Source organism: Leuciscus leuciscus, assembly GCF_965113295.1.
Source record: "Leuciscus leuciscus genome assembly, chromosome: 7".
Classification (NCBI taxonomy): Eukaryota; Metazoa; Chordata; class Actinopteri; order Cypriniformes; family Leuciscidae; genus Leuciscus; species Leuciscus leuciscus.
The window spans coordinates 42473288-42496260 of record NC_138731.1 but is presented as its reverse complement, the minus strand read 5'-3'; the positions used below and the strand labels follow the sequence as shown (position 1 = coordinate 42496260).

Below are 22973 nucleotides of genomic sequence, written 5' to 3'. Positions count from 1 at the left end.
ATTCACTTCATCCAAAAAAAACTTATTTTTCATAATTTTCACATTGTCATATTTTCATGGTTATTAAGCACAATTTCACCTCCAAATTCACATTACTGTACTGATGCTTTAATTTTTCTCACAATTTTTGCCATATTTTATTGTATTACTCCCCCATCCCCCATGTCACCTGGTCAAAGAGGATAAAGGAAGGTGTTCTTCCTCTCTATGGGCCTCTTCTTTGCTGGACATGGATTGAATAGGTGGTCTCTTCCTCTCTCTCTCTCTCTCTCTCTCTCTCTCTCTCTCTCTCTCTCTCTATATATATATATATATATGTGTGTGTGTGTGTGTATATATATGTATTAATTATAGTAATACGGTAAAATATGGCAAAAATGTTGGAAATTTTTTTAAACAAAAGTAAAAAAATAATATATTATTATTATTAAAATGCATTGTACTATGATATTAATATCTAGTATGTATATACATACATACATGTATATTATATTTATATTTATATATATATATGTTATAATGTCTTTAATGGCATTAAAACCTCAGGAAAATGTGCCTGAATATAATGTCACAATGCAAGAACTAGTAATGGCCGAAAACAGGCTTCATTGTCTTTAATATAAATGTGATGTTAGATTTTGTGGTTAAATATGTCCTGTACATGCACTTGTCAGATTCTGTGCTGTAAGATGTGTGATATGAAGCTCAGCTGATGCAGGATTTTTGTCTTCCTCTCTAAGCCAGAATTACAGCTAAAAATACCACCTGCTGAGATTCTGCTCACCCTGCTGCTTCAGTGTCAGTGTCAGTGTGTGTGCGTGTGCGTGTGCGTGTGTGTGTGTGTGTGCGTGCGTGCGTGCGTATGTGTGCGTGTGTGTCTCTGTGTGTGTGTATGCGTGTGTGTGTGTGTGTGTGTGTATGTGTGTTTTAACTGTTGTTATCTAAACTTGTTTTGTCAGCTGAGGCTAATTTTCATGTGCATGTGAATGATAACCACAAGCAATGTTTTGTTTAGTAATGTTCATTACAGGCGTGCATGTGGTTAGTGTAATTTGTTGTAGTGCACAGATCCCCTGGAAACATAGTGTAATGTACTGGAAGACTCACTCGCCTCTCAGAGATGCAAACAGTATTTTGGCAGTTCAGATGTTTCTTAAAGGTGCAGTAAGCGATTTCTGAGAATCCTTGTACATTGTTGATGTATGAAATCAACCCAAACAAACACACCTCTCCCTTCATTGCTCTGCCTCCAAAATGCACAAACACGCAATGCAAGAGTGGATGTTTCTTTTTCATAGCAGAAGTGAAGCACAATAAAGCTTCATGAAAAATAAAGCGAGGATGACCATGTGGATTAGAAACAAAGCAACCTCGGCGTCCGTTTTCAGGCCACTCATGTCTCTAGCATTGCAAAGCTTTACTAATACAGGTCTTAAAGCTCCTGTTTGATCATAACCCTTCTTTTTCCAGTGATTTTCCAGTGATATTCCTCTGACCTTTTCTTTTTTGTAATGTCTCTCAGCCATCTCTCTTTCTAATGTCTTTCTTCAGATCTCCCTCGTCCACTCTCTCTCTCATGAGTGGACACGCCCCCTACTGCTGATAGGCTCACTCTGTCTCCTCACCCATCATGAGTGGACACGCCCCCTAGTGCTGATTGGCTCACTCTCTCTCCTCCCCCAACATTAGTGAACACGCCCCCTACTGCTGATTGGCTAAATGTTTGTTTTGCTGCTTGGTTTGATCCACTTTCAACAGCGTTTTTCAAAAATCGCATATATACTGGACCTTTAAATATACATATGTGACTAAACTAAAGGAGGCTATCAACATGATACTTTTTTTTTTTTTTTTTTATGCATGGGAATGCAACACAAATTGAAAGTCATTTTTAATTTGCTTGAATAATTTCCCCATATATTTGATTAATTTAATGAAATTATTAAATTGTATTAAATCATTTTAATAAAAAAAAATCACTTAATTATTATAGTTACAGTAATAGTGTTGCATCATAATGGTTAAATAATAAAAATATGCACTTATTTACTTTAATAATAATAATAAAAATGCGTTGTGCCCAACGCATCACTCCATGTTATTCAATGTTTATTTTAAAGTGCCCCTATTATGCTGTTTTAAATGCTCCTAATTTTGTTTTGCAGGTCTCCTACAACAGGTTTACATGCAGCAAAGGTCAAAAAACACTTTCATTTCCTCATAATATACTGTGCACATCACCTTATTTCTTAAAGAGTCTGAAAACGGTTTGTTCAAAGATCCTGTCTCTTTAAACCCCTCCTTTCCGAGAGCTTTTCTTTAAAAGATTCTTTCTTTTGGGAGACAATAACTTTTTGTCGTGCACTTTGATCTTTAAAACGTTGCAGACCTTTTATATTCACAGACTGCATTAAAGGGAATGTTTGAAAAAGCATAATAGTGACACTTTAAGTTTGTCTTCATAATCTCCTTTGTCGTCCATAATCTTCATAAACTTCAAAATCTGTTTTTTTTTTTTTTACTGATGCTCAACATATTAAATAACTTTACCTTGTTTTAGCTAATGTCACATAACTCCTCTCCTTCAATCACCTGACCCCATACTGGTATGTAATACCCACTTTTTTTTGTACTATCCAATCAATTGCCATCCAGAATGAAATCAACTGTTGCAACTAAAGCATTAATATTGATCGAGCAATCACAAGCTTGTGTTGCGATGTCATCAAACCCGGCTCGTTCCGAGTGCTCTGTTTAATGATGCATTATTTCACCTGCTCAGGTGTTCCTGCAGTCGGTCTAGCCTGTGCTCCACTTCTCCATACGTGATGTCACCGTCCAGATCTTCATCTTCAGCGCCGGCCTGCTCCTGTGCGGTCGTGTCCACGTGCGCTTTAACACTGTCAGATAACCAGCCGTCCGTCTGGAGATCTGAAACAGGGATAAAATACACACATGCATTGGTGCTCATCCTACAATAGTGTTCATTTTAAAGCTTTAAAAAAACAACACAATGGGGCTATTGTGGTGTTTTACTGTGCATATGATAATAAATATATCTTGTATCTATTACTGATGATGCATTTTATGTGGGAAAGTAGAATAATATCTTGAGCTTGTGTTCAGCACAGACCTTATTTCAGGCATTTAACCAAAAACCCATAAAAAATACCCACTGGATTTGTGAAGATGGAAAAGGAAGTGCTAAAATGCTCATTTGTGGTCTACAAAAATGCATCATCCTTGCAGAACTTCATTTGGCTAGATTCTAACAAGTGAGAAATAAATTAGCATCAAAATACAATAGACTTTGATTGGACGCATGACGTTCGGCATCAACAGCAAATCCAATAGGATGTACTTTCTCCATCTAAGTTGATTAGTCTTTATTGTTACGATGCATGATTATAATTTTAGTTGCATGAATTATTTCCAGTTAGCAGTGGTTTTCAGTGTTGTCCGTGATTCTCCAAACACACCTGCGACCTGTAAGATGAAAATACCTGTGACAATATCTAATGAAAAAAGTGAGAAATTGCATCTCAGGTGTGTGTAAAGTCCTGCTGTCTCTGTGTTAGCGCTTGTATTGGTGTTATATTGCTGTGACTTTCCTATCGGTGAGGCTCAGGACTAATAGAAACACTAAAGCCAATGGTTATCTCTCACAGACACCTGCTCCACGCTGATCAGAACGGCTGTCTACGCGCGAGACGCCAACTCATGTCCGACCAGACTGGAGGAACCAGAGATGAGCAGTGTAGGGAAATGACATTCCTCCAGGACAGATTCACTCTCATGCATGGACGGAGACTGAGAAGACACCTGACGTGATCATCTCTGGGACAAACGTGTTCAACGACCGGTGAGGTTTCTCTTTAAAAGCACCATGAGAAGTGCAGATTTCCTGCTGAGACCGGAAGTTGGGGAATATTGAATATTGGCATCAATATTTTTGTTTGTTTTTCCCTGGAAGAGACATTTTAAGTGTGTATAAGTCAAGTCAAGTCATCTTCATTTATATAGCACAATATAGATTGTTCAAAGCGGCTTTACAGTGATAATAGGAAATTAAAGTAATAGAGATGGTTTTGGCTTTACAGCAGCTCTAGAATAAAGTTATTGTCCAGCTAAAGTTAGTTTGATTGATTCACTTCAGTCACAACGATCATTAGTTATTAACTTAAGGGCTAAACACGACACCGTTTAACAGAAAACTCTTAAGTTCTCTCTGCGCAAACTTCTAAAACGCGAACCTGTGAGAACGCTGATGGCGTACGCATGCGTATTACGTGGTATGCGCGTTTGAATATATATGTGCGCAGGCGTGTAGTCCTTCCCTACAAACCAACCCTCAACAAACTACTTGTCTGGCCTTAACATTTATAATACAGAATTTGTATCGCTTCCACGTAGCCACGCGAACCTGAATCATCCCGACAACGCTTTATCTGTAGATAGGTAAAGGGAGGGAGGCCTTCACAGGGAAGAGCCTGCTAAAAGTTCATTTCGTCAACTTATAAAAGTACACTAGCAAATAGATGAGCTCAATATGTCGAAAGGGTTAATACTTATAAGGGTGCACCAGTGTTATTTTAGTAGAGATACTATTATAGTTTTTATTAATATTTGAATCTGTTTTTTATTTTTACATTTTCTGTTTTAATTTTAATTTTACTTAGTTAAACAATTTTTTAATGTTTTTGTCATTTTTATTGGATGCATTTTTTTTTTTTTTTTTTGTGCATCAAGTTAAACTAAATGAAAATGTAGTCTTGGCAACTAGTTTATTTTTTAAATATTTTATTTCAGTTGTTTATTTTATTTAAAGTAAGGACATTTTTTAAACTATAATAACCCTGGCCTACACATTAAACGAACAAAAAAAAAAAAAAAAAAAAAAATGCTTTAAATCATCATGACCTCTGATATGTCCGCTCACATCAGATGAAGTACTGTACATAATCATGTATTATGTGTATTACGTGAATAGAGTTGAAAGGAAGATGCAGCAAGAGCTGTTTGCTTTTTCCAGAACATATAACACATGAAAGCTGACAATAAATTATATATTTACTGTATTAAAGTTGAGGCAAAAATGAAAATTCTGTTATCATTTACTCACCCCTATGTCACTAAAAGTATATATGCACTGTAAATGTGTAATAATATATCATCTTTTGTGTTTAACAGACAGAAAAAAAGTCATACAGGTTTTGAATGACATATAACTTATTATGTCTTCTGGGAAACATCTAGCTTCTGAAGGGCAGCACTAAATTATGAAAATAAGATTAAGCAAAATAATATCTTTAAAATGTTTTTGTCAATAATTAATGTTTTTAATAACATAAAAAAACAATGAAATGGCTTATTCATGGCAGTACTAATTAAAAACAAACTAAATTTTTTATGCCCCCCCCCTGCATTTTTTTAAATGCTTGATTTAAAATATTAATATTTTTATGATTCTGCAAGGTGTATATAAACACATGACCACACCAGTGAATTGGTTTGTATATTTAAATGCTTATTTTATGGCCAAACATCATTGATGTCTACAGCGGAGGGAAGACTTTCAGTGAGTAACGACTAAATTCCAGTCTGTTCCACGAACAAAAATATCATGTGACTTTATGAAAACATTCAAAATAAAGTGTACAGGTTATATGGACCACATTTCTAAAAAAAAATAAAATAAAATGTATATGCTTTTCAGAGCCTCGTTCCTCGTCCACATGGGAAAGAGTGTCCTGAGGTTGGAACGGCATGAAGGTAAATGATTACATCGCTTTAATATTTCAATGCCATGATAATCATGTTGAGTTTAGAGGGTTTGTGCGTGTGTGTGTGTGTGTGTGTGTGTGTGGAGGTCATATTCCAATGGCAATCCCCCTCTCTAGTGGTTGTCTGTGGCGCAGGAGGGAACATTGTGTACTCGTTGAGGAGAGTTAGGGAATAGATGCCCAGCGGATTTTCCTAAAGCCTGTAAAACGGGCCGCACTGTGCCTTAAGCTCCTGAAAGACCCTGTTTTACCGTGCCATCTACTTCTCTCTCTCTCTCGCTCTCTCTCTCGCTCATCATGATGCTTTAGCTTGGATTTAGGAACAGACTGATTCGATCAATACCTTTTTTTTTTCCCAGTGTCTGAGCTCTGCTTTCCTTTTATTCCCTGTAAAGCAGTGTTTTAAGGACTAACAATGTCTGAAAAGTTTTTAGGATGAATGTAGATTGTTTTTTTGTTTTGGAGTCATCCATCAAGCTAAAAGCCTGTTTCTTCTTCGCTGAAAGCACAGAGCGTTTTAAAAGCTTGTGAAGGTCGACAGACTTCTTACTACTATTGCTTTGCCAGAGATTGTTCTTGAAGGATTATGATAGTGTACGAATGCAAAGCCAATGACGAGTGTAAATAATGCAGAAAATTTGATTCCTTTATTTAAAGGTTTTTAAGTTGACTATTAATGTTGCCTTCATGGTACAAATAATATAAATCATCAACTAAATATTTAGAATTCAAGATATCAAATATCTTGATATATATATATATAGTTTTATTAGCAATAGGTTGACAAAAGTCACAAGAAAATATTTTTTTCAATTATGAAACAAATTAAAGCATGTGTGGATAACTTATGACGGTTGTGATGATTTTGTGAGAAATGTTGAAATTATTATTTAAATGCTATAATAGATTAATATTGTCATGGATAGTTCTATAGTGAAACACACAGGGTTTGGACTATGTCGGCATAAATCCTTATCATTTTGTGATAAGGGATTTTGAGATCGACCAAAACCTTTATTAAGCAAAATGTGCAGTTGGGAACAGACGGGAGAGCGGCGACTACCAACCGGATCATGAACACAGTGTTCTCCTCCACGACTGGGAACAACTTCATTTCCGTCAATGTGTCTGACTGACTTTAATTCCCAGCCATGTGCATCTGACCAAATCAGGCAAATTAGACTCAACTTTAGTCTAAATTTCACCTTAAACAAAGCAAAATCAGAAATCATAAAATTGATTTTTCCATGTTCATCTTTCTTTAGTGTGTAATGTTGCAGTTTGAGCATGAAAAGCTCTGAAAGTCCCTCCAGCGTGAGTTATTCTCTATATCAGTGTCAGTGTTTCTGAACTCCCTGAAACGCCTCCATTGTAGTCTTGAGTTTCTTCCGGGAACGAACACGTCACAATATTCCTCATTTAAATAATTCATACACAGAATAAAGGGGCGGGGCCTGGTTGAGTTAGTTAGTAGTGTGTTGAAACTGGCGGTTATGGTAAGGGGCGGGACATTTCCAAAACACGCTCAAAGCGCTTGACCAATCACAACACACTGATCCAGCCGACCAATCAGAGCACAGTGTGCTTTTCAGAAGGAGGGGCTTCATAGAGACAGGAACTAAACAGAGCGTTACTGTGTGACGATGTAGTCATATAATAAGCAATTAAATGTTCATTCATCCCAGATTATCAGTCATCTTTCATTTGTAAAATAATCCGAGTTCATTATCCATAAAAATAAAAACAATGTATATAGTATATGAATGTGTGGTCGTCATAAGATAGCGACGAAGATGGTGACGTTTTGGGGACAGGCCAGTTACCTTTATCTGGATGACGTGCGCTGCTCACGGAAGTTGAGGTGGCTGCCGGAAGCAATGCAGTGAGTGTCACTCGCGGAGCTCCGCTCGAAGACTCCCGCGTTTCATTGTTTTATCCGTGGCTAAAGTGTTTCGTCTGCGTTCTTCTAATCAATCGCGCTCTGGATCATTAAAAGGAAAGCATTGTATCCTCGTTATGGTGTGACTAGCGGATGGTCGTTGAGACGCTGCAGGGCTAACAGTACGAGTGAGCAGTTGGAAAATCTGGGCGGAATTGACGGATTGGGAGCCTCCAGCCTGTATACTCACATCTGGGAAGTTTCAGAAAAACGTGGACCAGACTATTAAAGGAAAACGGAGTCGTGAGTACACTACTTGGCCAGTTCTGGATGACTGTTTTCAAGTGACTTGACTTTTGACTTTTTGACGGTTTTCTTTGATCGGGGGAAATGTATTTATATGACTATGTAAACTATTGAACTACATGAACTAAACTGTTGGAATTACTGCTGATCTTGTGACTTGAGCTTATTTTGTTTATTTTTTGTAGCCTGTGTGGGGAACAATTTGTGAATTAATTTTTGTTTTTCTTTTTCCATTCAACTAAAAAAGTCATTTTTGAGACACTTAACACTGTTTTGACATTTAATAATATATATATTTGAATGAATTCTAGTTGTTTGTCATATTGAATGCAGTAGTGGTCTATTTAAGAGTGTTATTTTTGGGGTATTATTGCATTGCAATTCTTTTCTCAAATAAGTGAAGGGTTTTGTGAAAGACAAACAGACTGCACAAGACCTTTGTACGTTTTTGTACAAACTAAATTAATGACAGAAAACCTGTCTGGCACCCCAGCATAAAAAAACCCAAACCAAAGAGTGTGCGAAAACGTTACAACTGACAGACTGGGAAGAGAGGAGCTGCAATAATGTCAGATACGGGGAAAATAATGTGTTTTGAAAGCATGAAAACCTGTTTTAGTAGAGCCTAAAAACTAAATCAAGACTGAAAACTTGATTGACTTTTTAAGACTGAAGACTGAAGCCTTTTTAAGAAAAAATTAAAAGCATTTTGTTAGTTAATGCGGTTTACTTACTGTAAATAAAGAAATAAATATGCATCATTGTTCTGTATAGGATGAGAATGCAATTTCTGGAGTGACTACCCTGTGAATTTGTGTGTGTATATTTGTCTCTTCAGGTTTGTGACGCAACAGAAACGGACAGCAATGACACATGGTGTTAAGATGAACTCCTCACCATCATATGTCTTTTTTTCGGCGTCCTCTGCGGGAGGACTGAAGCCCGGCGTGGAGGTGTAGCTCTGTACGGATGGATACTCCATTATCGCTGCTCCCAGAAGCCTTTGCTGCTCGTCTCTGGAGGTGTGACGGTCCTCAGAGCTTCTCTTAGAGCTGAGACGAGACTCTCGCCGCTCCGTCCGGCACTCGCTGTCCGCTTCTTTCAGGCTTCCTACTACGGGACGATCGGTCAGGGGTACAAAACGTGTTGAAGATCAGACCCCATGAAAAACAACACTGTCCAAACACAATTTTAAGCAGAAAGAGATCTGACAAAAAATTATACTTAAAAAAAAAAAAAAGCTAATTATAGCTAATTTAGCTTCTGTTTATGGTGAAATTAAGCCAAAAAATATATATATTGACACATTAATTAACATTCTGGCTAAAGAAACTATATTAAGTACAGTCTTTATAATAAATAATCTTTTTACTTTGAATTAATGTTTAATATTAAATAAAATGTAAGGTTTGAACCAAACCATAAATATAATTTGACAAAAAACAATGCATTTTACTTAGTAACGCATTACAATAAGGTCTCATTTGTGTATTAACTAACATGAACTAACATTGAGAAATGTATTTTTGCACCGAATATATTAATCTTTGTTAATGTTAGTTAATAAAAATACAATTAATCATTGTTTAAGTATGTCAACAGACACCAATTTCGATTTTAAAAATGTATTAGTAAATATTAAAATGAACATTACGTTAACAAATGCTGTAGAAGTATTGTTCATTGTTCATGTTTAATAGTGTAATTAACAAATTAAATCTTTTTTCTTCCCATAGAAGCCTGTTATGAAGAAATAGTTTAAACATACCAAAACAATAACGTAGTTATTAACAACAGAAAGTATTAATAACAGAATTTCTCTCAATGCTTGATCATAAATCATAAACACTGTCTACAAGCATAAGGGTGATGTCATAATCATTGTTAAACATCACAGTTCCTTTTCACTGCACATGTTTTATTATAGTACACAAGATGTAAGATTATGGGCTCATCTATGGAGAGTTTTTATAATCATTGAGGTGCAAAAACAGAATGTTCTTTCCAGTCAGTGTCTCAGTACATTAAGCAGCGTTAAGCTGTAATAGGAGTCAATGAGGTCAAAAACGCTTCACATTAAAAAATATTGACTTTCTCCTTGGACTACGGAGTAGATCATTTTTATGACCATAAATTTGATTCTCCCTGGTCGTTGAAGTTGTGCATTTAAGTGTTTTTTCCACGTTAAGTGTTTTAAAATGTCCCAACGGTGTTTTAAGAGCTCGCCAGAGACGTGGATGTTCATCATGATTACAGCTGTAAAACAAGAGTTTATTCTGCAATAATAACACTATAATGATGCCTCTTAAACAAGACATACAACTTAACGTGCTGGAGGAGACTTTACAGAGTGATCAAGATCGTGACCAAAAATGTATGCACCTCTTGATGGAAATAAATTTTATTTCCATCAAGAGGCGCATACATTTTTGGTCAAGATTTTGTATTGACAATGCAAGAGTCCAGCACTCTGTAAAGTCTCCTCCAGCACATCCCAAAGACTTTCAGTGAATTTAAAGTCTGGACTCAGAGGAGCCGATTCATGTGTGAAAATGATTCTTCATTCTCCCTCACAACCATTCTTTCACAATTTGAGCCGGATTAATCTTGACATTGTCATCCTGGAATATGGCCATGATGTGTCTTCCTACATGGTTGTTTAAGAAATGAAAAGCTACACAATCCATCAATTAGGGTTAGAAACATAAGAATCACTGCAATAATGATCAAATCATAGACTCAAAGTATTTTGCCTATTTAAATCCAAACAGCGATTTTTATTTGGCTGGGCAGTGTGTTTATGTGTGTGTGTGTGTGTGTGTGTGTGTGTGTGTATATATACATATATACTGTCCGGCCAAATAAAACTCTCTGTTTTTATATATATACATCTTTCATTTTGAAGAGTGTGCATGTCTATATGTGCTCTAGTACGTAAGAACGAGGCTATGATTGAATCTTGAAATAAAGCAAAATTACTGAGGAAAAAATTTAATTAGTCTTTCTGATGCCATGTCCATAATTTGACATTAATTCGATCTCAAACAAATTTACAACAATACGGTTTCGGGGAAATAGTCATGACTAGCTTGTTGATTTCTTCAAAGATGCCTCATACTCTGGTAGTTAACCAGCGAGTTACACTGTTGTACGGGAGAAAACGCACCCCTGAAACTAGGCGCGTTTCCATTACAGATTTGCGCAAAACTCTTGCGATTTTTTTCTAAATGTCGAAAAAAACGATGTTATGGAACTAAAACTAAATTTTTTCCTCTCGTGATAAGTCATTCCAAAAATCATAGCAACGGACGTTGGTAGGCTTATGCATCTCAGCCACTGCACTGGCCATTATTATTAATCAAAGGAGACGTATGTGTGTTATCCAAGCATTAATGGTAAGGACAGACTCTTATACTTGAGAGAGGCTCATATGAGGTGTTTCTGGGTGTTTCTCACTCATTTCTGCTTCGAGGTCTTGATTGTGGCATTTCTTTGAGGTTTAGAATCCAGTATTCCTGTAATTCTTTTGTCTTTTATGAATTCAATAAAGAACTCTGTCTCGTATTCTGTCCAATCACACCGCGTCATCTACGTCAGCTGACCTGTAAATGCGCAAAAACTGTTTCCATTGCTGTTTTGTGAAATATAGCTTTTTCGAATTGCCTGAAAAACCACCTCATGCGAGCGTAAAAACTTTTTTGCGATAAATGGGAGTTTTTGCGAAATTGACGTGTTTCCATTGGGCGTATTTGCAATTCGCAATTTCAATTTGCGCAATTTGAAGGGTAATGGAAACGCGGCTACTGATACAAACCAAACTGTGACATTTTTAACCATTTTGCCCTTAAGTTCCTGCAACAGTGGCATGGTGTAATGTAATTCAAGTCAAGTCAAGTCATCTTCATTTATATAGCGCTTTTAACAATGTAGATTATCAATGGATCATATTCACCTTGTGATGGTTTACGTTTAAAGGAGATCTTCCTTCGACTCTTCGTATCCTCTCCGTCTGAATCACTGGCTTGTGAAAAAATGCTCTGGAGAAGAAGAAGAGCCCAACAACAACACGCAATAATGATCTCTGGGGTTCATATGTTTAGTATAGTATTTCTTGCTTTCGATGGGAAGTACCTTTGAAGTCTCATCCCGCAGGTTAAAGGTCAGCTCCAGATTGGTGAGGAAATAGTCTGCGAACTCTGGATACATGTCTAAAACCTCCAGCAACTCTTCTCTCTGGATGGTGTGCAGGTCGCAGTAGCTGAGCGCTCGGACGTCAGCGTTCGACTTCCCCGGCTTGGCGTACAGGTGGATCATCTCTCCAAATATATCATTCTTACCTGGAGAACAAAGCACACATTCAGGTTAGGTTTGTCTAGAACACAGATGCATGACATGTTTAGACATATCTGACCACAAAACCAGTCACATGGGTCAATTTTTAGAAATTGAGATTTATACATCATCTGAAAGCTGAATAAATAAGCTTTCCATTGATGCATGGTTTGTTAGGATAGGACAATAGTTTGTTGAGATACAACTATTAGAAAATCTGGAATCTGAGGGTGCAAAAAAATCGAAATATTGAGAAAATCTCCTTTAAAGTTGTTCATTTATGTTCATGATTGTGCAGCATTCACTCACAAAAATAAATGTTTTATATATTTACGCTAGGAAATTGACAAAATATCTTCATGGAACATGATCTTTACTTAATATCCTAATGATTTTTGGCATAAAAGAAAATTCGATAATTTTGACCCATACAATGTTTTGTTGGCTATTGCCACAAATAAACCCGTGCGACTCGTGACTGGTGACGTGATCCAGGGTCACACATTGCCTTTTTTATGTGCACTACTGTCTGAGACTGATCTATATGCTTGTGTCTGCATGGGATTTCAGATGCTGAATGTGTGTGTATACAGTAAGTGTGTCTGGACAAGCAAGGTCAGGTTAGGTCATGTGGATTACCAGCGCTCGCTCTCTCTGTCTGTGGAGATTATGAATCAGATGATGTCAGGTACTGTATATGCTGTTCTTTTCCCCTCGACCTCTCGCTGAATAACAACTGTTTGTTCTTTTGCCTTTCTTTAAAGATCTTCTTTAAGGATTTGAATTGCTCTTTTGAATTAAAGTGCCACTTTTATGCTATTTTAAAAGCTCCTTATTTTGTTGAGATCTACATGCATCCAAGCTCAAAAAACACTTTATTTTCATCTCATAATATACATCGCAGCATCAGCTCTTTCCTCACAGTGTCTGAAATGTTTGATAAAAGGGTTACACTTTATTTTAAAGGGATACTCCACTTTTTTTGGAAATAGGCTCATTTTACAACTCCCCCAGAGTTAAACAGTTGAGTTTTACCGTTTTCGAATCCATTCAGCCGATCTCCGGGTCTGGCGGTACCACTTTTAGCATAGCTTAGCATAGATCATTGAATCGGACAGGACCATTAGCATCTCTCTCAAAAAAATGACCAAAGAGTTTCGATATTTTTCCTATTTAAAACTTGACTCTTCTGTAGTTACATCGTGTACTAAGACCGACGGAAAATGTGAAGTTGTGATTTTCTAGGCTGATATGGCTAGGAACTATACTCTCATTCCTGCGTAATAATCAAGAAACTTTGCTGACGTATCATGAGTGCAGCAGGCGTAATGATATGACGCAGCGCCTGAAAATAGTCCCCAGCTCGTAACTTCCAACGTGACCGGGACTAAGTTTGTCTAACCTATTAGACCTATTTTGAGGTGCTGCGTCATATCATAGCCATATCAGCCTAGAAAATCACAACTTTTCATTTTCCGTCGGTCTTAGTACAGTCAAGTTTTAAATATGAAAAATATCGAAACTCTTTGGTCATTTTTTTGAGAGAGATGCTAATGGTCCTGTCCGATTCAATGATCTATGCTAAGCTATGCTAAAAGTGGTACCGCCAGACCCGGAGTTCGGCTGAATGGATTCGAAAACGGTAAAACTCAACTGTTTAACTCTGGGGGAGTTGTAAAATAAGCCTATTTCCAAAAAAAGTGGAGTATCCCTTTAAAGGTAGGGTAGGTAATCCTGTTCAGAAACACTTTTTTTTATACTGGGTGAAATGGTCCTTCCATCCTGATAGTAGTCAATACATTATGTGTTTAGAAAAAGGAATGAAAAAAATCAGACCTCTGTAGCAGCTGCAGGACAGTAAAAACTCTGACCAATCACTGCCATTCGGTGCGAATGTAAAGAACCAATCAGATGCCTTCATGTCTCGTGCCCGCCCCGAGCCCCACTGCGCGCGCTGCCCGGCGTGCACTCATCACATGTCACCGTTCCCGGAAATATTCAGCTCAAAGCACCTGCATATGCAGTCAGCGAAGGCAAACAAGGCAAAAACTACTTCCTCGGACCCTGCCCGCGCTCTTGAACGACCTCCTCTGCTTCGCCCTCAACCCCGGACCTGTCCTCGAGCCGACGATGCGGTACTTGTCTCCGGACTCGGAGTGTACGTTAGTCTTCATTAGAGTCAACAATGTTTTCATCATGGAAACTCTTACATGCAAAACACCGTATATGTTATGAATCTTACACGAAATTCATCTTCATCACAGTGTAACTGATGGTAATGGAAAAACGTGTATCAATGCAACCTGTTTTTAGTTTTGCCTTATAAATATAGCTCGTTACCGAATGAAACTTTACCATTATCGATATGCTAGCTTGATAGTGAGTACTAAAAGAAATCTTATTTGTTTATATTCATAGTGATAAAGTTAGGTATTTTATTACATGTGATTCTGACATGATGTCACTGTATGTACTGCGCTCCTTCCTCTCCACTCGTCTCAGGTAATAAATGCGTCTTGTTCCAGCTGAGCGTTTGGCGTCGCGCGTTCATGTGTTTTGGGGGCGTGGCTTTGGAAGGAGCTCAGAAGGGAGGGGGTGGAGTGAATGGAAATAATGAGCTGTGTTTATTGCAGATTAAAAGGTCTACAGTCACTCGATTTTTATATTTTCTTTTTCAGAGTACTTACATTTTAATTATGTATTGGTATATAAAGACAGTTTAAACAAATTTGGAATGGTTTTTTTTTTAGAAAAATGATTACCTACCCTACCTTTAAGGTGTCATTGTTACAGTGTAATTATATATTTAAGTACTGAGTAATATTAAGCAACTACATGTACTTACTATAGGGTTAGGGTAGGATTAGGTTTTGTTTGAGGGTTAGTTGCATGTAATAATGCATAATTTACTGTTATTACTACGGTAAGTACTTGTAATATATGTAACCAGGACACTGTAAAATAAAGTGTTACCGATAAAAGAAACAGACTCTTTAAACCCCTCCTTTTCTGTCTTCTTTCTTTCTTCTATTTGCATTCTGAATTGTAATTAGTCTTGCCTTCCTTGCATGTATTTAATAATTTATAGCCGTCTTTCCACTATTGATTCCGGTGTGCAGTTGAAAACAAGACGTGCGCTGAGCGATATGACAGATGTGATAAACTAAACCTAAACTTGCACTGACTTTCAAAAGTTTGAGGTTGGTAGGATTTTAAAATGTTTTTAAAGTCTCTTATGCTCACCAATGCGGCATTTATCTGATCAAAAAAAATTTACAGTAAAAACAGTAATATTGTGAAATATTATTACAATTTAAAAGAACTGTTTTCTATTTGAATATATATTTAAATGTAATTTATTCCTGTGATCAAAGCTGTATTTTCAGCATCATTACTCCAGTCTTCAGTGTCACATGATCCTTCAGAAATCATTCTAATATGATGATTTGATGCTCAAGAAACATTTATGATTATTATCAATGTTCAAAACAGTTTTTGCTGCTGTTTTTGTGGAAACTGTGGTACTTTCTATTCAGGATTCTTTGATGAATAGTAAGTTAAAAAATACAAATCTTTTGAAACATAAATGACTTTACTGTCACTTTTGATCAATTTTAATACACCTTGCTAAAAAAAAAAAAAAAAAAAAAGTTCCTTTAAAAAATAAAAATAAACTTTTGAACAGTAATGTATCTCAACCTTTACCTTTACAAGCACTGCTTGTTCAGGAAGTGCAAATGTATTTTATTTTTAATTATACATCTTTCCTTACCATTGTCTCTTATGTTTTATAAAATGGCACAAACGTCCTGCACCAAAGTCCATTCAAGTTACAGTTTATCTAAAAAATCAGCGGGCTCTCAGCTGGGCCGCTTCCCGGGTAAATGTCAGGCCCACCGAGTGATTCTGCTTTAAATGAGAGAGACGTGACTGAGCTGCAGGTGACATTAAACTCAATTGGCTAAAATGCCTGACACGGCTGTTCATAAGGGATCTGACACCTTTCTAAATCTCACCATGAAGAAGCAGCAGAAGTGAAGCATTGTGGGTCTTCCAGTGGAGCACAGGAGGGATGAGAAGCACTTTCTCTTCTTAATGGATCCAAAGAACATTATTAAAGGGATACTTCACCGATTAGCTTTGTATCAGTAGAAACCCGGTAGTATTTTCGAGTGACCGTGCTTCCCTCCCTCATGTCCCTCTGAGACGAGAGATTTCTGTATTGTGTGTCTGGAAAAAAAACTCAGATGACGCAAAAATCGTCATTTATCGTCATCAGAGGCTTTTTTGTCCAGAGGCGAGAGACTCCAGCCAGTAGGAGGAGCTCGTCCCGTATGTGTTCAACCCGCCCATAGGGGGATCTCACGATAAAACGCCGTCTTTTCAGTTTCGAGTCGACTAGTAGCCTAGCTGTATCATTTCTTACGATACTGTCCTCTGTAACCGGTGGGCGTGGCTTGGGAGTGTCCTCGCAGAGCAGCGACGCAAGTGCATTCTGGGAGTTGTTGTCTTTCATCCACATGAGCCAAAAAATAAATTTTCTGGCTTTTCTCAGTCTAGAAGGCTCCAACTTCTAAAATAATTTCACATTTCTACTACATAAATGACCCAATTTACATACACATTCATCTTTCCAGCGGTGAAATATCCCTTTAAATGAAGGCTCAGGGTTCAACACGAGTTCAGCTCTACTGGCAGCATTTCAGCATAAAGAGTCACTTTGGTGCTTAGGTTTGAGAACTTTTCACCGTGGCCGTCTGCACTGCACTGTTTTGACCCTATTATGTCACCAAATATTCATCTGATGAAAAAACAGAGCTTTTAAACTGTGTTGAAGTTAAGGAGACCTGTCAGTCACACGCCGGCTCTCTGGCATCAAAAGTGCTGGCTAAGTATTGTTGCCATTAAAGGGATACTTCACCGTTTTTTCATATTAAACTGTTATTCCCTTAACTAAGACGAGTTGATACATACCTCTCTCTCGTCTCAGTGCGCGCACTCAATCGCTCTGGCGTGCGGCGACACTTTGATAGCACTTAGCTTAGCCCAGTTCATTCATTAGGATCCAAACAGAGATGAAGTTAGAAGCGACCAAACACCTCCACGTTTTCCCTATTTAAATACAGTTACACGAGTAGTTACACGACCAAGTACGGTGACACAAAATAAAACGTGGCGCTTTTCTAAGCGGGTAAAAGGGATAACTATAATGTATGGCGGAATAGCACTTGGGACTCGGGAGCGCTTCGACTCGGCGCAGTAAAAAGACACGTTGGTTCTAATGACAGAAGTGAGAGGGAGAGAGGGAGAGGATTTTTCAGGAGTGATGATATTTACTGCGCCGAGTCGAAGTGCTTCCAAGTGCTATTCTGCCATACATTATAGTTATCCTTTTAACCCGCTTAGAAAATGTGTTTGGTCGCTTCTAACTAACCGTGCGCCAGAGAGATTGAGTGCACGCACTGAGACGAGAGAGGTATGTATCAACTCGTCTTAGTTAAGGGAATAACATGGTTTAATATGAAAAAACGGTGAAGTATCCCATTAACTGCACATGTATCGCTCCGATATTACACAACACTAAGGGTTCGCTTTCAGAACACAAGCGTGTACTCACACTAGGCACGGTTGCCATGAACCGGGCCCGAGTACGATTGTCCCCCCTCCCCACTCCCCACTCCCCCTCTGGCCTGCACTCACATAGGGTTTCAGCATTCGTGCCGGAGCACGCTTACTTCATTATGGTGCGACGGTTTCGGGATAAACAGGAAGAGCGGCGCTCTCACTGAACACAATGGAGTCCAGCACGGTTAGCGCTCACACTGCATGCGAACCGCGCCCGAGTCCAACTGAACCGTGCTCTGGCCCACCTCTTCCAAGCGGGCCAGGGCCGGCTAATCGAGCCGCGCCCGGGCACGGTTCGGAGCACTCACACTAGTCAAACGAACCGCGCTTTGGTGGTCAAACGCACTCGGGCACGGTTCAAACTGGCTAGTGTGAGTACACCCTGCAGTGGCGTCTGGTGGGTTTTAAAATAAAGGAGGAACACTAAATTGTATCGGTCTGGGGATCTCCTCGCAAGGATTGTTTTTTTTCTTCCTGAGCTAGCTCTTTTTTAAATGTAAAGAAAATGTAAAGAAAATGACATTTATAGCAAGACGATATAAATATAATTTCACTCCCCTCCCCCATCACTTGACGCACAAATCCATATTTTTTATAAAACTTTGCTGTGTTTAAGTAGTCAATAGTGATGGAACGATTAATGGGTTAATGCACAGTTTCTGATTTCAAATATTCTAGTGAATTTCAATAATGCGTAATTTTTTTTTTTAATTAGGCATATTTATTTCAACGTTTTTAAAATGTTTTTGAAAGAAGTCTCTCACCAAGACTGCATTTGTCCGATAAAAAATACAGTAAAAACAGTAATATTGTGAAATATTATTACAATTTAAAATAACTCTCTTCTATGTAAATATATTTTCAAATGAAATATATTTCTGTGATCAGAGCTGAATTTTCAGCATCATTACTCCAGTCTTCAGTGTCACATGATCCTTCAGAAATCATTCTAATATGATGATTTGATGCTCAAGAAACATTTATTATTATTACCAATAATTATGATTCATGATTCTTTGATGAGTAGAATGTTCAAAAGAACAGCATTTATTTAAAATAAAATTCTTTTATAACGTTTTAAATGTCTTCTTTACCATCACTTTTGATGTATAAAACCTTTGAATGGTAAAGTATATATTTGTGCATCTCATGTGGTTTAAATGAATTGTATATCAGCCATAATCTAGTTATCAGTATTAGCATCTGCCATTAAAAAACTCATGTGTCAATCACTACCATTCAGATCAGACAAGATCTACAGTTTCTTTCTTTTGTTCGTTCCCTCACGTGCAATCTCTCTCTCTCTCTCTCTCTCTCTCTCTCTCTCTCTCTCTCTCTCTCTCTCTCTCTCTCTCTCTCTCTCTCTCTCTCTCTCTCTCTCTCTCTCTCTCTCTCTCTCTCTCTCTCTCTCTCTCTCTCTCTCTCTCTCTCTCTCTCTCTCTCTCTCTCTCTCTCTCTCTCTCTCTCTCTCCTGTCACTTTGAAGATGCCAAACACATCCAGCAGGAGCCACTTAATAGAAATGTCAGAAGCCTCTTCTTATCAGACACGGTTCTAGAAACAGAGTGGAACACAATGCAAAAAAACCTGAAAAGGAAAGACAGGCTTGTTTCCAGAATATGCTCATCTGTTTGACATTTTCTGAGAGAACAATAACTGTGCCTTTTGATTTGTAGACGTAGCAAACGGCACCCTGGGCACCTGGGCTCTCTGCTGTGTGTTAAAGCTTGTAGGGACAATGGCACATCTACCCAGTGGGAGATACAGCGTGTGCCCTCTCTCTCTCTCTCGCTCTCGTTGCTAACCACCGCATCGGTAAACAACACACTCGCTCACACACAACTCAAACTATTGCATTATCGGCTTTCTCTAAAACATCGATCACAAGAGCACAGTGAGAAATAATGAGACAATGACATATATTCTTATGCAAGATTTTAAAAATAGTCTACCCTTGATTAAAATAGTCATTTATAAGTGAAAAAGTGATTCCTTAATTAAATATCTAGAGCAGGGTTATTGAAGTACCAAGAGGTCTAATCTCAAAATGTCCTTCTAAACGCCACTGAGTAATAGTCATTATATTTTTTATAAACTAACATTTGAAAAGTTTGTGGGTCAGTAAGATTTTTTTAATATATATTTTTAAAGAAATTAATATTATTATTATTAAAATTTAATATTAAAATTATTAAAATTAAAATTATTTTATTCAGCAATGATGCATTCAATTAATCAATAATGACAGTAAAGCATTTATAATGTTCTAAAATATTTATATTTTAAATAAATGCTGTTCTTTTGAACTTTCTATTCATCAAATAATGTATTATGGTTTGCACAAAAATATGAAACTATTTTCAACATTGATAATAATCAGAAATGTCTGTTGAGCAGCAAATCAATATATTAGAATGATTTCTGAAGGATCATGTGACACTGAAGACTGGAGTAATGATGCTGAAAATTCAGCTTTGATCACAGGAATAAATTACATTTGAAAAATTATTCAAATAGAAAACAGTTCTTTTAAATTGTAATAATATTTCACAATATTACTGTTTTTATTGTATTTTTGATCAAATAAATGCAGCACTGGTGAGCATCTTACGGGTGTGTGCATATATATATATATATATATATATATATATATATATATATATATATATATATATATATATATATATTGCCCACTGAAGCTAAGCATTACTGTGTCTGGTGGTCAGTACCTGGATGGGAGACTCCTGGGAAAACCAGGTTGCTGCTGGAAGAGGTGTTAGTGAGGCCAGTAGGGGGCGCTCACCCTGTGGTCTGTGTGGATCCTAATGCCCTAGTATAGTGACGGGGACACTATACTGTAACAAGCACCATCATTCAGATGAGACGTTAAACCGAGGTCCTGACTCTCTGTGGTCATTAAAAATCCCATCCTAGCCAAATTTGCAGTGGCCTCTGTCCATCATCCTCCTAATCATCCCCATATACACTGATAGGCTTCATTACTCTGTCTCCTCTCCACCAGTAAGCTGGTGTTTGGTGGGCGTTCTGGCGCAATATGGCTGCCGTCGTATCATCCAGGTAAATGCTGCACATTGGTGGTGCTTATGTATAGCGCTTTGAGTGCAGAGAAAAGCGCTACATAAAATGTAATGAATTGTGTGTATATATATATATATATATATATGAAGAGTTCAGATGCAAAAGCCTCTAAATGCCATGTGAAATTTTCGTATAGAATGATCATTTTTATCAAGCTCGTATACTTAAAATCAATAATTTCACTTAAATGGCAATGAAGATTATCTATTAATTATCATTTAAGTGAAATTACTGAACTTAAATATACAAGCTTGATAAAAATGATCATTCTATAAGAAAATTTCAAATGGCATTTAGAGGCTTTTGCATCTGAACTCTTCATATATATACGCACACATATAATATATGTATATAGGCAAACACACAAATAATATAATATGTGTGTGTAATTTTATAGTAATATTTTAATTTATTCATTTTATATATTCATGTTTTTCATATATTATGGATTTGTTGTCACTTTTCATTAGTGCTTCCTTCAAAAGAAGCTTGTGAGCTCTTACCCAGAATGGCCACCACTATGTCGTCCTTGAGGATCTCAATGGATCCTCGAGACAGGAAGTAGAGCGCGGTGAGAACGTCTCCACAGTGCACGAGTGTGTCTCCAGGAGGGGCGTGCGTGGTTTTGAAGCGCATGGCGAGAGCACGCAGACACCCTTGAGTCGCACCCTGGAATGCCTTACATCCCTGAAGGAGACTTTGGTTCAGATGGAGACAAATATCTGCCTGCAAACACTCAGGAAAGCCCTTTAAGACCTGCAGAGAGATGTGAGAATGAGGTGAAAAAAATACTCAACTCTATCAGATCCATCACTGAAGATTAAAGGCAAAACATTAGTGCAGACATTATCTTCAATTACACTGTTTGTTATTCTGTGGTGTTAATAGGCTCTGTAACTCGTACACAGGCAGCGTCCTGACTAGGGTTGGAATTTCGAAAATCGGATACTTGTTATAAAATTAAAGGGGTGGTATAATGCCCTTTTCACAAGATGTAAAATAAGTCTCTGATGTCCCCAGAGTGTGTATGTGAAGTTTTAGCTCAAAATACCCCACAGATATTTTTATATAGCATGTTAAAATTGTCACTTTTTGTGGGTGAGCAAAAACGCACTGTTTTGTGTCTGTCCCTTTAAATGCAAATGAGCTGCTGCTCCCGGCACAGGGGGGCGGAGCTTCAACAGCTTGCACTCACACAGACATGCACAAAAAAAATTCAATTTTTTTAATCCTTTTATGTTCAAACCGGAGTCAGACAATGATGGAGAGACTCGAGAAGAAGTGACAACATGTAGAAGCAACAGGACATTTCTGAATGGCTAGTTGATGAATTTATGTTGCTTATGTGTAGTTATCTTCTAGTCATTGATTAGCATATTCTGTCATGATAATCTATAAATCGCGTCCCCGGGGGCGGGGTTTATGTAAATTCTAGGGTTGGTGATGTCACTAACCCAGGAGGAATGTGGTGTAGTCTCTACCAGCCGTTTGTTGTAGTCCTTAAAATGCGATTTCTTTAAATGCAAAAATCTCCCTTTGCTTTGAACGTTGAGCGTTGTAACTTTGCAGATGTTGTTTATGCTCAAACAGCAACATTACACACTAACTAAAGTTAGAAAAGTGAAATCATAATTAACCACCCCTTTAAAATATCGATTCCTCTTATTAATTTCTTTGTGTGCATTTTAATAGGACTTTAAACCATTCAAGTGCAAGAAGACCCACGCGCTGTTTTCTTCTGCTGCGCACACATCCAAAACTTGCACACAGAAAGCCGCTTCTCATACCGACTAGTGCGTGACACTGAACTGAGTTCTCTTCTGCGTCTTTTTGCACTTGAACGGACAAATACACACAAAATACTGTCAAAATATCCTCATAAACAGTCGATTGTCTTAAGTGAATGTAAACAGTTGAGAAAGAAAACACGTGTAACAGTTTATTGGATCC

General features: G+C 37.6%; 1 protein-coding gene and 1 long non-coding RNA gene across 3 annotated transcripts in view; one reads left to right on the top strand and one right to left on the bottom strand.

The window, feature by feature from the left end:
- Window positions 1-22973, bottom strand: part of LOC309502295 (potassium voltage-gated channel subfamily H member 7) — a 112665-nt gene that overhangs the window by 8748 nt on the left and 80944 nt on the right. For both annotated transcript variants that reach the window (XM_082174621.1, XM_082174622.1), the window contains exons 9-13: window positions 21527-21781; window positions 12100-12305; window positions 11921-12005; window positions 8866-9081; window positions 2775-2931 (exon numbers count right to left, since the gene is read on the bottom strand). In XM_082174621.1, coding sequence (XP_082030747.1) covers window positions 2775-2931; window positions 8866-9081; window positions 11921-12005; window positions 12100-12305; window positions 21527-21781 — 919 coding nt within the window. The remainder of the gene's footprint in view (window positions 1-2774; window positions 2932-8865; window positions 9082-11920; window positions 12006-12099; window positions 12306-21526; window positions 21782-22973) is intronic.
- Window positions 3159-8909, top strand: LOC309502461. Its single transcript, XR_014207304.1, has 3 exons — window positions 3159-3862; window positions 5717-5772; window positions 8807-8909. It is a non-coding gene; the product is annotated as an uncharacterized lncRNA (long non-coding RNA).